Source organism: Dermochelys coriacea, chromosome 18 (genome assembly GCF_009764565.3).
Source record: "Dermochelys coriacea isolate rDerCor1 chromosome 18, rDerCor1.pri.v4, whole genome shotgun sequence".
NCBI classification, from domain to species: Eukaryota; Metazoa; Chordata; order Testudines; family Dermochelyidae; genus Dermochelys; species Dermochelys coriacea.
This window is the reverse complement of record NC_050085.1, coordinates 22914206-22928483: the sequence shown is the minus strand read 5'-3', so window position 1 is coordinate 22928483 and position 14278 is coordinate 22914206. Positions and strand designations below refer to the sequence as shown.

Sequence of the window (14278 nt, the reverse complement as noted above, 5' to 3'; positions counted from 1 at the left end):
GTCACTGACCTCCATTTTCAAGATTGTAGTTGTCATCTTATCCTCTAATTGAAGCAAAGGAGGAAGGTATTTTGAGAGACAAATAATAAAGAGAAGCAAATAAAATATACACATTAGCTTCATTTAAGACATTGTGATGCCAACAGTTACAAAAAAAGGCACCAATTTGAACTCTCTCTCTCTCTCTTTCTAAAAAGAGATAATATTTAACCAATAGCGAAGTTCACAAGATCTTTTAGGACGACCCTTTAGGACAGACTTCATGCGACAGGCTCTGTTGACCCTGAGAAATAGGGATCTTACCCATATTGTGATGTCACTTCCCCCATTTACAGCATTTTAACATAATCAAATTAAAGTAAATCAGGAAAATCTCATTTAATTGGAAAAACTAATTTGTTGGAGTCAGGATGGAAAACAAACAACTCAACAAACAAGCTCAGGGACGGTAGATTTGCCATGTGAGAGTGGGAAAAGGCAGGAGATACATCAGCATTAACAGGAAAGGATGGTAAGAGTTTCCAATAATCTTTGCAAACAGCAGTCAGCCATAGGAGCCTGGCAGCTAGCAGCATTTTAAATTCCTGGGGTGCTAATTACCAATAGACAGAAGGGAATTCTATAATTTGTTATTGAACTATGCCAATGTTTAAAAATTGACTGTGGCCAAGAATCTAAATTTCCTGCTGCATTAGCCATAGTGAATATAAACAGACTTGTTTTCCATTGACAGAAAATCTGGTGTCATTTTGAAAATCTAAACATACACAGCAGTTGTATTCTTACACAACCCCTTTACTGTCAAACAAGCCAATGAATTCAGCTATAGTAGAGAACTGTTGAAACCTTTTCATGAGCCTGAGGAGGACCTGACATCATTCATACCCAAGAAAAGATTTAAGCAATGCTGCTTCTTTATTTGACTAACTGCAAATAGCTAATTTCTGTTTCTTTTATGAAACTAATAGGTACTGCCAAAAAACCTCACAAAAAACAAAAAGATTTCTCCTACTCTGTGTGGAACCTGGTTTGAAACTTCAGTGCTTGTGAGCCTTGAGGAGTCCTCTAAAGAAAGGCAGTCTTGTCATGCAGTATCAGCTTTTTCAGCATTCAGATAGCTTTCCTTTCCAAGTCTAAATTAGGTGTAATGCAACTTTCATAGGGGCACACAGAAAATGTCTCAAAGCAATCTAGGCTGAAATTGTATTTGTTTGCTGAGAATTTGCAAGAATTGCAGAATATCTGCTTTTTCCAGGGGCAGGCTCCCTCACTGGATACCATGAAGAAAGATGAACAGTAGAGATATGTCAACTACCCTAAAGTAATTAAAGTAACAATGAAATGCTCATCTCCAATAGCCTCCAGATTTTTTTAAATTGCTTTTTCTGTTTAAAAAAAATCAAGTTATAGGTAGTTTGGTTCTAAAGTTGTTTTTGGACCACTGGGCATGTTGTGTGTTATCTGGATGTGGTGAAATGGGTCAGGGTAGCACTGCAGAGACCGCTCTCCTTTGTTTTCAGTACACCAGGGACCAACCGTGGCTGCTCTGGTGTACTTTGCTTGTTTGTGCATCAGTGTAATCCATGGTGGGAACAAAATGTGCACAGTTTTTTGAAGTGTTTCTAGGTGTCATCTTTTCACAGCCAATGCGTGGGAAGTTAAAAGGGCAAGATACTGGCTTGATTTGGACTTCAAATATTAGTAGTTGTTTCAGTTTAATATTCTGTTTTATTTTCTTGTAGAGGTTTAAGTTAGATACTTGGACACTGGAGGACATTCCCAACTAGTTCATAACTAATGATATGGCATATTAAAGGTCTAAAGGGCTTTGCAGTGGCATCTCTTTAAGGTGCTATTAAAGATTCATCCACAGCCATCACAATTACTAAAGGGAATTAACACAATCAGCCTTAATGCTTTATCTGTTTCTTGTACAAATCATGAGCTTATTCTACTAGAATGGGAAAATTTTAAAATAAAAAAATATAAAAAAATGTTGTAAAATAATGCTTTGTCCTGGTTCATTCATTTGCATCCAACAAATAAATGTGAGAGGTCATCAGTGCATGGAGGCTGGAAGGTAAATATCTTTGGCAGAGAAACTACAATATATGTTTTACAATTCCAAAAACCTATTTAAAAATTAAGGATATAAATGCAGTATCATCAAGAAAGCTTAAAACATCTGAAAAACACGGGAATCCTTCAGAAAATAACGGAAGATTCCACACAGGAAGATTTATTTCCTGTCACTAATCAGCAGCTGTTGCATGTGTTATAGGTGACCTGCAATCACAGATCTCCAGCACCACTTTATAACAACAATGATGTTTCCTGAAAATTAGGCTGGGGCAATTTCTCTTTGGCAACAGCAAATGTTGAAAACATTTATTAGTATGAATCTGCTGGCCTGGCCCTGGAAGAAAATACCTGGGAAGATAAAAGTGCCTTGTTTGTTGTGGCTGTTATTTCATTGAACTTCACCCATCTTTTTGTTAGGAGCTGGCTGTCAATTAGCCCTACAGGTACACACTAAAGCTGCCCGTGTAAATTAACACCCATTTCTAACTTCTCAAAGATGTTACAGCATCAGTCTAATACTCTGCAGCAGTTTGAAGTCAGGCTCCCAGCTCAAATGCAAATAGAGAAGAAAGCCCTGCCTTTCCACCCAACATTACGGCAATTAGATCAACTTTCCTCTAGCGCAAAAAGCAATTGTTTAACATTCAAAATCTTTGAAAATACATCTAACTAATAAATAGTATTTGGGGGGACTAAGGGGAAAGGGGAGTATTTCAGGACCATGTCCCATATGATAATATGTTGATGGAATAAGCATTTTGGATTTTTCACATCAATATGCTTACCTTTTAATGAGCTCCATCCCTGTGCTCAGCCCCGTATAACCCAGAGACTAAGATACAGCCCCTATCCAAAAGGATTTTGACATCAAAATTAAACAGAAAATACAAAGCAGGCACATTGGGCCAGGTTTTCAAGTCGTTCAGCATCCACAATTGGGGCAAGATTTTCAAAGGTGTTCTGAACTCAACATTCACTGACAGTGCTGAGCCCTTTTGAAAATCAGACCACTTATGTAGGTGCCCTTCAGTGCAAGGATTGTCTCATTCCTGCATTTGTACTTCACAAATGGGTCACTAGGCCTTTGGTCACTATCATAATACAAGTAGTTACTACAATAATAAGGTCTGTCAGTAGGAGCTGAGCTGTTTTGAAAATCTGGGCCATTATAACTGAAGCACTAGCAACAGCTACAGTTATGATTAAGTAACTGTGTGCATCACAATCTCCTATTGTCAGCTGATTATACAGTTCTGAAATGTATATCTTTAGAGAAGAAATTTTCTAGACTTTGTTTCTGTCTAAGGAAGAATTATTTTGTAAGTTTGAGCAAGTGTGGTTCAGCCATTTCTAGCAGGAGGAGAGTAAAAGAAAGTCAAGGCATTATAAACATTATAAACAATTCCCATTATAAACAATTCAAGCAACTTTTACAAACAGCATCTGTGCTGAAATAGCTGGAAGTCAGAACATAAAATTTTGTATGGAAACATCCCTTTTTGTGAAGGAAAAATTTTACCTGCAAACCTAGCTAGAATTTGGTCTAGATAAGAATCTTTGAAAATTGCACTTTGTACAGAGACAGCTCAATTGTGGATTTTAAAATTACTTTTACCATTCTCTGGAGAGAAGATTGGCTGCACTGCACATGTATGTAGGCTCTGTGCATGAGAAAGGTATTCAAAAGACAATCTGGGTTTTTGTACATATAACAAACAGTATCTTCATAGAGATACAGGATATAAGCACATACCTGAAGATGGCAGTAAAATGCATATGCATAAGGGTGACTTCAGCCTCCATGGCCCATTCAAACCTAGGTCTTTATGCTGGGAATTCCAAGAAGAAAGGGCAAAAGACTGTTTGTAGCTGTAGGCGGCCGTGCCTGCGGACTAAGTGTAAACGAACCCTGACAGGCAGCATGTGGCCCGTGGGCTGCAGGTTGCCCACCACTGCATTAAATACTATTAAAATGTGAAAGAAGAAAAAAATAAAATGCTCAAAGTGTGGTGCTGTATGCAGTCCTTGGGGGTATAAATGGGAGGTGGACATATGGTATATAGTTAATGAATGTCAAAGTGGAATGGGTGGGAAAAGATGTGAACATTATGTGTATGTATTTTATAAGAGAAACAATGTTTCTTGTAGAATGTATATTGCTCATAAGTAAAATATATGCCCTGCAATCAGACCATGGTGATGAGCATGCTTTCTATTGACCTGAGCCAACAGAAGAGTTGGTGAATGAGTAGCTATTGCCCTGGGGCTGCCAAGACTTCTGTACCCTCTCTCGTGAAAGTGTAATTCAGTTTCTAAAACGTATGCAGCATGCTAAAATATTTCTGACCGATGGTTAAGGCAGTGGTGCCTTCCACTGACAGCCAGATGTCTCGGCCAATAAACTGCAGTTCTTTCCCCTCCTAGACTTGGCAACCCCATGGGACAGAGGACTAGTTGGCCTATTAACCTGCTCAGCATTAAGCTATAAAATGCCAGAATACAGCAGGTCCCAAAATATCCTCCCAGTAGCATTGCTGTCATCATCAGAGCCCCACTTGGCATGTAGAATTCCAGCATGTTAGCTTCATCCACCATCAGCCTGGATGGCTCTCAGTAGCTATCATCCTTTGCAGAATGAAAAGGTGTTATGAGAATTGAGTACCAACCCCACAAACAAAGAAAATTGTGTCTAGCATCAATTCCTCTCCTCTGAGAGACTTGCAACCAGATTAATCGTATCTTATATTATTATATGTTATTGCCACAAATGCCTCTTTCAGTCGATTCTGCCTTTGGGGGCAGCAGTATGAAGCCCCAGCCTGCTTATAAACAGGAAGAAGCAATTTATATTACATAATGAAATCAAGTTATTTATGTGAAAAGATTCTCCTGAGCAGAGCTAGGAAAGAATTTTGCAGAACTTGGTCTTTTTAATGAGAGTAATTGTGAATGGAGGGAACTGTCAGTTGGGACCAGTGTAAACTATTTAGATTCTGCCTCTGACTCAGCCCACTCGCAGTCACAGAGGTCCTTTACAAACAGAAGGCTTCTCAAGAAGCTGGAATGAGGCCTGTGATGCATTGATGCTCATCCCCTTATTGATCACTAGCCTGTTTCTGTCATTGTATTGACTAATGGCAACAAAAACTGTGATGAAAACATCACAACCCTGGCAAAACCAGCACAAATATACACCTGTGAGAGGTGACAAAGAACTTAGGATGTGTGCCCACATTTTTATTATTGAGAAAAGCAAGTCTGAATGGGTTCTAAATCTTGTTTGGTTTCCAATCACTACTGGATTAGGGGGTGATCCTGGAGACATCTGCAGTGTGCTGAGGTAGTTTTATAATGTTGTTGCATTTTTTATGAGCGATACAGATTAGACCTCTCTTCCAAATTAATGTCCTTTGTGGGTGTGAACCCAGAATTTGTGAGAACCTGGACTCAGAACTCCAGAGGTGAAAAGTTGCTGTACTAACTCCAGGTCCAGGAAATATTCCTGGGCTTTTCCCTGAAACAGTTTGTTTAAAAACATTTTTAACCATTCTTTCAGCAGTCTTCACTGTTTTCAAGTTCTGAGACTGAAGCCAACATCTGAAAACAACCCACAGCTGGAGCAAAGGCCTTGTTTAAAACTTCATCCAAAACTAGCTGGAAATGTAAATAAATGACATCTCATCTCATGCATTGCTATTATCAGAGTTGTCTGTGATTCCTTCAGAAGATGAAGAGGTTGGACAGGGTCTTTTCAGTCTAATCCATACGGATTGTCCTTTATTAAATTAGTACATGTACCCACTTAACCTGTTCCTCAAAATAGCTTCCATTATTTTGTGTATTGAAGATGTCAAGCTAGTGGGCCTGTACTTTTCTACTTTAGTCTTATTACAGAATTTGTTTCTCTTGGGAAATTTGGGAAGTTTCACTGTCAGGAAGCAAGTTCTCCATATTACAAGAAAGAGATCTTGGAGTCACCATGGACAGTTCTCTGAAAACTTCATCTCAATGAGCAGATGTTAGGAACCATTAGGAAAAGGATAGAAAATCAACAGAAAATATCATAATGCTATTATATAAATCCATGATGTACTCACATCTTGCATACTGTGTCTGATAACCCCATCTCAAAAAGGATACAGCGGAACTGGGAAAAGCTCAGAGAAGGACAACAAAGATGACCAAGGTATGGAAGGGCTTCCATATGAGGAGAGACTAAAAACGTTATGTGGCTGTTCAGTTTAGAAGAGACAACAGAGGCAATATGATAGAGGTCTATAAAATCATGAATTGTGTAGAAAAAGTGAATAGAAAAATGTTATTTTCCTTTTTTCACAATACAAAAACCAGCGGTCTCCTGATGAAATTAATAAATAGTAGCTTTAAAATAAGCAAGAGGAAGTACTTTTTCACACAATGCACAATTAACCACAATTGCTGTGGGATGTTATGAAGGCCAAAAGTATAACTGGATTCAAAAAAGAATTAGATACATTCATGGAGGATCAGTCCATCAAATGGCTATAAGCCAAGATAGTTGGGGGTACAACCCCATTCTTGGGATGACCCTAAACCTGTGACTGCCAGAAGCCGGGAGGGAAAGATGGGGTGGGTCACTCCAGCTGTTCTGCTCTGGACAGTTCCCCCATCCTCTGAAGCTCTGGTACTGGCCACTGTCACAGACAGGATACTTGGCTAGATGGACCATTGGTTGACCAGTATGGCAGTTCTTATATTCCTTTAGACCATATGTTTGTTGCCTACTGATTTGTATTTGACTTGTCGCTACCATCCTGTACCATATTTAAACCTGTGAACTAGAAATGAAAAGCTTTGTATCCTATTCACAGTTCTGTTAAGCCATCAAGTCCTCATCACCTGTGTCCGTTTATTTCAAAGCATGTGATGAAGGTTAAAAAGATACTCAGTTTAAGTACGTTTTCTTTCAACTACGAGATTTATTATTTGTGTGCACATGGCTTTATGGAAAACAGCATCAGTCACTTCTGAAGAATAAGCAGAACTGGACAAGAAACTTCCCAATAGAAATGAAAAATTGGGGAACTTTTGGCAGTATCTTTACAATCAAAGTTAACACAGATAGATAAGTTACTATGTTTAAACTTGAAGAGCAAAGGATAGTCATCTTTGCTATTTATCTAATTTTCCATTTAAACCGACTGTTCCAGTGACAATGATTCTATTTGTAGATTGAGAGAAGCCCAGCACCTACACAGAAAGGACGATGGCTGCACAGTTATGAACTGTTGGTTTCTATCAGTATGGAAATGTAATAACTGTCTGACGAGGATGCCAACATTGTCAGCAACCTAAAGATAGGCAACTAATTCCATGTTTGAACACCTTATTCTGGGGCCTGATTTTCAGGGCTGCTGACCTGCAAAAGAAGTCAGATGCTTGGTCTCTCTGAAAATCAGGCCAGTTATTCAGGATTTAGATACCTGACTTTTAGCCTCCAAATCTGAAAAATCTTTGCCTATTGGTTAAAATCTGAAACGATGAATGAGGTGTTAGGAGTGCTATGGAGTCATTTACATTGCAACCCCAAAACGACTTCCTTGTCATAACTTTGAAATAGCGATAAAAAGGGCTCAACTCATCAAAGTTTCTCTTGGCATCATAACATCTCTCTCCCTTTCTGATCTTGCTTGTCCCAGTATTCATCCTGGAGCTGAATAGAAGCGCTGTGTAGCTATTAGAATGAGGGTCATCCATTCTTGGCTAACTCCTTTCTTTTACAGAGTTGCACAACCTTGAGAGTATGATTGAAGGATGCCCATTTACAGCTGGAAGATGCTTTAATGAATCACAAACTCCTATTCCTTATACAATGAAGGCACAATGTGCCCTTGTTTATGAATAAAAGCATGCAACATTCACAACAAAATGTACTGCATCACATTTTATAAATAGGATAATAAGAAATGTACTTCCAGTTCACTTGTTTCAATTCCAATCAATTATCAGATTGAAAAAGGATTGTCTAAAAGTCAGCACACACACCTATTAAATGGGAGAGAGAAACTCAGTACCCAGTAAAAAGAAAAGGAGTACTTGTGGCACCTTAGAGATTAACAAATTTATTTGAGCATAAGCTTTCGTGTAGCTCATGAAAGCTTATGCTCAAATAAATTTGTTAGTCTCTAAGGTGCCACAAGTACTCCTTTTCTTTTTGCGAATACAGACTAACACGGCTGCTACTCTGAAACCTGTCAGTACCCAGTGAAGCTGAGAGAGACCTGTGGTATTAGTATACAGCTAATTGGATATGAGTTTGCTAATGATAGGGCAGCAAAATAACGAAAGTGATTCTGGGTAGCATACACAATGGCTTCCTGGGTGACTGGGAAGGTGAGAGTCCCTTCTCTATGTGGTGGTGGTAAGACTGCACCTAGAACATACTCTCTGCAGTGCTCGGTAACTCAATACTAGAAATATGCAGACAGAAGTATTAGAAATACAGAAAAAGACGGGAAGAATGATTAAGGGGCTGGAGGGATTGACTTTTGAGGAAAGGAGCTAAACATGAACTAGTATAGGTTGGCCAAACTGCTATTAAGGGGGACATACACACTGTGCACAAGGGTATGAAAGATGCAAACACAGAGAGGGAACAGGAATTGTTTAGGCTGGTAGATTAGGGCTGAATGGAAATTTGCTGACAGTGAGAACTGTGAGATTTACATTGTGTAAAATAGTCTTTCAAAGAAAAGGATGGATGCTTCATGGCTTGAGACATTTGAAACTGGATGGGAAAAACTACAGAATAGCATATTGGACATGGAATAATCCTGTAGGGCCCCAGCGGAGCTTGAGAGGGATAAGGCCACGATCCAGTCAAACTCGCCATGCCCTAACTTCCTTAATTAGGAAGTTATGATTACTTCAAAAAGACAAAATGTGCGGGGAGGAGCCCAGTCTCCTACCCATTGGGTGTGACATTATGATGCTATAGCACCTTGCATTAGCTAGTATCTTCCACCTGCAAAGGTCACAGATAAATCTTGGACTGGAGTTTTGTACTTGGGATTCTGAATCATTTCCTACAATGCACAAGATAAAGGATATATTCAGGTTCCTAATATGTGCATTTCTCCTGGAAGACAAGGACTCCTCCCCATGATTTTTCAGTTGCTATGAAATAGAAATGGACTCAGGTGAGCTGGTAAGGCTCCAGGTACCTCGAAGAACTGGAGTTGGGTTCACAGGACTGGTGTAGACAGACAGGGAAAATAAAAACCCTTTTGTGCAATGGGACAGAGAAGAGCTCTGGACCTGTCAGGCTTTGGGAAGACCAGGCAATTTGATTTGGAAGGAGGGAAGGGTGAGTGCTAATGGGGAAGAGTCAATGACTGCATGGAGGAGGCTAATTATTCCAGGAACTGTCTGTGGTTCAGGGTATATGCAGAACCAGTAACAGCATGGCTGACAACTATGCACCTCTGAACACAGAGGAAACTCTGTAATATCTTCACTCACGAGCACTATATGGGACTATGGGAGGTAAGCCTCTACACAGAGACATTAATAGAAAATGGTCTTTTTTACATTTGTTACATTCAAGCTACAGGTTTGTTCTTGTACATTTATCTAGCTCACTCTTTATAGCAATTTCTTTCAGCAAATTTCCCTGTGTTTCTGGGAGCTAGAGGAAGGGGAAGAGGCAGTGAATGGCAAACAGGAACAACAACAAAGGAGCATATAAAAAAGAGGAGATGAATAAGTTAAAGGGCTGAGAAGAAACCCAAGGTACTGAATCACCACACCAGTCCCCATGAGCATCCCTGGTGAGAGCCGTCAGGGACAGATCTGGTTGCTTCTCCTGCCACTATGCCCCTTTTTTGCTGGGAGGGAGCACCTAAGTAACCCAAGAAAAGAAGAGTGCCACAGAAGGAAGCGCAGCTGGGGGAAGTGTATGCCAACGCTGGTGCTGTGCAGAGAGTTCTGACTGAATTTAGAATTTCAATCGGATTCTTGTGTCACATCATCTATCACACAGACACCAGCAGAGAGAGGAAGTTAAATAATAAAACAAACAGCTGTCTGCTGCCTAAGGCACATTGGACTCTTACTAAGTTTAGTTTGCGATTTGTCCAGACCAGTGCACCGAACAGTGACCTTTTAATGGCTCCTTTAGCCATACCTACAAAAGGCTTCTCCCCTTCCTTCCAAGTGCAGACACATATTTAAAGGGCACTGGGTGAGTAAGTGAGTATCTGTCCCTGAAAGGACATGAACGAACGGTCTGTGGATCTCAAAGCAGAAGTACTATCCTTTCAGCTAAGCAACAGTAACACTGGCTTCTTTGACGTTTCTTCCAGCCACAGGAGGCAAAACCTTGTGAGTTATAGGAAATGCTGCACTATGTGTTATCAGTTATTGAGCTGATGCACCATAACCCCACTAGTGTTCAGTAGCTCTTCCCTATAGCATGGACCTAGCCGGGGCACACTAGGTTGCAGCTTGAAACAGGTGGAATACTGGCTTGGGCTGCAATGCTATTTTCCATCATATGCTGTTACCACACTCTATTGACTTATCATTTATAGTCAGCAAATTTAAAGGGGGAAAATAAAGTTCAAAGGTCTGAATGAAACAATTATAAAAGTACTGAGATTATGTGCAAACTGTGGGAGGGAAAACTGGGGTGAGAGGGAAGAGAATCTGCTACAAGGCTGCTTGAGATCTTCTTCCATGCACTGATCAAATGAGCTGCTAAAAGGCATGTGTTTATACATCATAACAACAATAATGAAAAATTCTGCAGCTGGGCTAATAACTTATGAATACCAAACTCCAGTTCAATGCAGTTTGCAGTGATTCAGATTGGTTATGCCAAGCAATGACTATGCATCATGCCTCTCTGTCTAACTTTATTCTGACTTGCTAAAAGACACAACATGCCCCACAAAAAAGAAGAAGAAAATTTATTAGTGCCATCTAGCACTTCTGAACAGCCCAACAATAACTAACCTGGATAAAAAGGCCAGCAATCCTTGACTATCACAATCCAGCACTCATGTGTAAGCCTACCATAAATAACCACCAGGCACAGACCAACTGTTCTAAAAAACCCTCTAACAGCAAACTAATATCTGCACATTGTAGGAATGTGATGAGAATTCAGTTTGAAACTTCCAAGGGGCTTTACTAAGCATACACCAGTAAGAAGAAATATTTGAAAACTGTTCAGGAGTTGCAGGACAAAGGTTGAACCCCACTTTCCTTGACTATGATTTGCCACATACTCTGCACTGAAAGATTTTCAAACAAAAAACCTAATCATCAACATAGGGTTTCTTTCGCTCCTGTGACATCCCATATTCATGTAGCAGTCAGCATTCTTTGCTCCTCACTGCCTGTGAATAACTTCATGTCGAAATCATCATCTCATTTCAGGAAACACTAAGAAATCTCATTCTCAATAGCTGTCTCTCTGTGTAGGGGATGTTTAAACTGTTTTGATTTTTATGTTGCTGAACAGTTATCGAGAGGAAAAAAATCATCTCACAGCTCTGAACAGATACTTATTATTTTAAGACATACACATCACTTTCAGACAAAAGTCAGAGAAAGTTATAGATCACTTTCCAGAGGCAATGAAAGCCAGAGTCATACAAATCTCTATAGAACAAACCACAGTAAAAGAGAAATCTCATGTCACCTTACCTGAAGAAGCCAGTAGCACCTTCTGTGGAAAGTGGGGATGATGGACGAATGGACATAACAGCCGTATAGGCACTAGGGAGAAAAAGGAGATACAGCGTTACTGAAGGAAATCACTGTTCAGACAGTAACCTAAGGTTAGAAGAAAGGTAAGCTTGCTCCAGGGATTGGCCTGGTATCTTCAGTACATTATATGCTGTGTTATGTTGGTATTTACTAAAATCAATACCCTGAATAGATCTTGCTGGTAAAACAGAATACCAGACCAAATTATACCTACACTTTAGAATAGTACTTCATATACATTTACACAGGTTTAAAGCATTAATAAACTAGATTTTTACACCCCTACCTGCTTTACACTTTGAGAACCTGTGGCATAGAATTCTCAGATTATTTCAAGTAGAAACAATCAACATGAGATGGCAACTAGGGAGGCAGTGTGGCAGAGCGGATAGAGCATTGGACTGGGATTCAGGAGACGTGGGCTCTATTTCTGGTTCTACCACTGGCCTGCTGGGTAACCTTGGGCAAGTCATTTCCCCTGTCTGTGTCTCAGTTTCCCCCTCTGTAAAATGGGGGTGATGCGAAAGCCACCTGCTGGTGCAAAGTGCCCTGTAAAAGGGTTGTGCTACACCCACCTGCACTGACTGACTCACCAGAAAGGTATTCATGCCTCATCTTCATAAGAGCTGAATTCACCCAAAATATAGAGAACCACCGATTATTAAAAGAATTCCAGTCAGTTCTGACAGTAAATGGGAATTTGAAACTAGGCCAGGGCAGGCATGGTATCATTCTGTTACAGAGCAAAGTAAAAACCCTATGTATACCTCACCAAGCTCTCCTCACTAATACCCAGCCACTGGGGCTCTGGGTCAGTTGTCATTTCCAGTTCTAAATTCCATTGGTCAGGAATCTATAAGGTGGCCAAAACATGCCATTTAAATTCACAGTGGCCCCCAGGACCCATCTAAAGGCTTGCTTAGTTAAGCCTCATGTCACAGGCTCCCGGGGGGAATCAGGAGGGAGCTAGAAGAAGAGTGTTCTTGGGAGACATCCTGGCCCCACTGAAGTCAATGGTAAAATCCCACTGACTTCAGTTGGGTCAGGATTTCAGCATTGGTGAGGTGAGGTGCCAGAGTTCCTTGGTGCCAGAGCTCAATTCCTGCCTTCACTGGCTTTCCAGTGTCCACATTTGTTAACCATCAGGTCATTCTGCAAGATCTGCTTCTCCGTGCAGGGTCTGGATAGGACTGGCAGGTGGAGACTGGGTTTTGGTTACGTGTACATGAGAGGGTTCCTTATGTAGAACATTGTTCCTGCACCCAAAGAACTAGGGAGGGTTGAGTGAAGCAATAAATAAATAAAATGTTACATGACCATTTCCTTTGGCTTCCACTACACAGAAATCCCTCAGAGATGCACACACTTTACCAGATACGTTACTGAAATCAAATGACTTGATTTCCTAAATCAGCATCATAAAGCCAGAGCCACTGCCTTCAAAATCACTTATTAAGCTATACAGATTCTCCTAATAATCACTTAAGTGATAAGCTACTGTATTTACTCAAAGCTCAGTCATCTAGATAAGGTCAGAGAAAACAATACTGCACTGTATTACCATGGCTCCAGGCATACAACAAAGAAGCTGGTTTGGCGTGTATTTTTCCATCTTTTGTTTCAAGATTTTTTTTTAAAACACTCCTTCATAACATATCCCATGGAAAAAATTCAGTGGATTTGGCTTTAAAACTTTCACAATACATTATTTTGCACATAAAATGCCAAAATGACATTTCGTTAATGAAGCTGATTTGAACCCTACTTGTATGGGAACGGGAATCAATGAGGCTAAGGGATTTTGGCTGCAAGAAAATCAGATTTCCAATATGCTAGAACTTTTAACATTGCTGTCAGTTGTGAGCTAAACCCAGTACAAACCAACTAACCAACCAAAGCCAAATTAATTTCAAAGATCCCTGTACAATTCCTGTCCAAAATGTATTTATTAAGAAAGCAATATTCTTTTCTGGCTTTTAATGGAGAGAGGGAGTATGATATTACACTTCCTCCTACTGAAGGAGATTCTTGTTCTGACATTTTTCCTTAAATGGTAGATTGCAACCACTGACCAACTGCTTGTAGCTTTCATGAACTATTTTCCCTTGAATGGTCATGTGCCTCTCAGCAGTATCAGTATTTCTACAATTAAAGGTGTGTGGGGGGGGGGAACAATCCAATTTCTCCTGGCCATGGATTTTTTTAAAATAACATTTAATTTTTGCATTTTATTCTGCAGATTGTGTTGACTAGAATAATACTTAGCCCTTATATACCACTTTACTTCTTCCAAGTGCTGTATAAATGTTAACTAATGAACTCTCACATCTGAGGGCTAATAGTCCCCATCATATAAGGAACTGAGACTCATTGAGGTTAGCCCAGTTTACAGTGGGAAACTCTTGTCAGCAATAACCCCCTCACAGAGGTAATGAAAACAGTT

General features: G+C 40.0%; 1 protein-coding gene across 15 annotated transcripts in view; it reads right to left on the bottom strand.

Moving 5' to 3' along the window:
• The window catches only part of CAMTA1 (calmodulin binding transcription activator 1), a 927426-nt gene that overhangs the window by 378241 nt on the left and 534907 nt on the right, over positions 1 to 14278 (bottom strand). For all 15 annotated transcript variants that reach the window (XM_038376458.1, XM_038376466.1, XM_038376465.1 and 12 more), the window contains exon 5: positions 11773 to 11844. In XM_038376458.1, coding sequence (XP_038232386.1) covers positions 11773 to 11844 — 72 coding nt within the window. The remainder of the gene's footprint in view (positions 1 to 11772; positions 11845 to 14278) is intronic.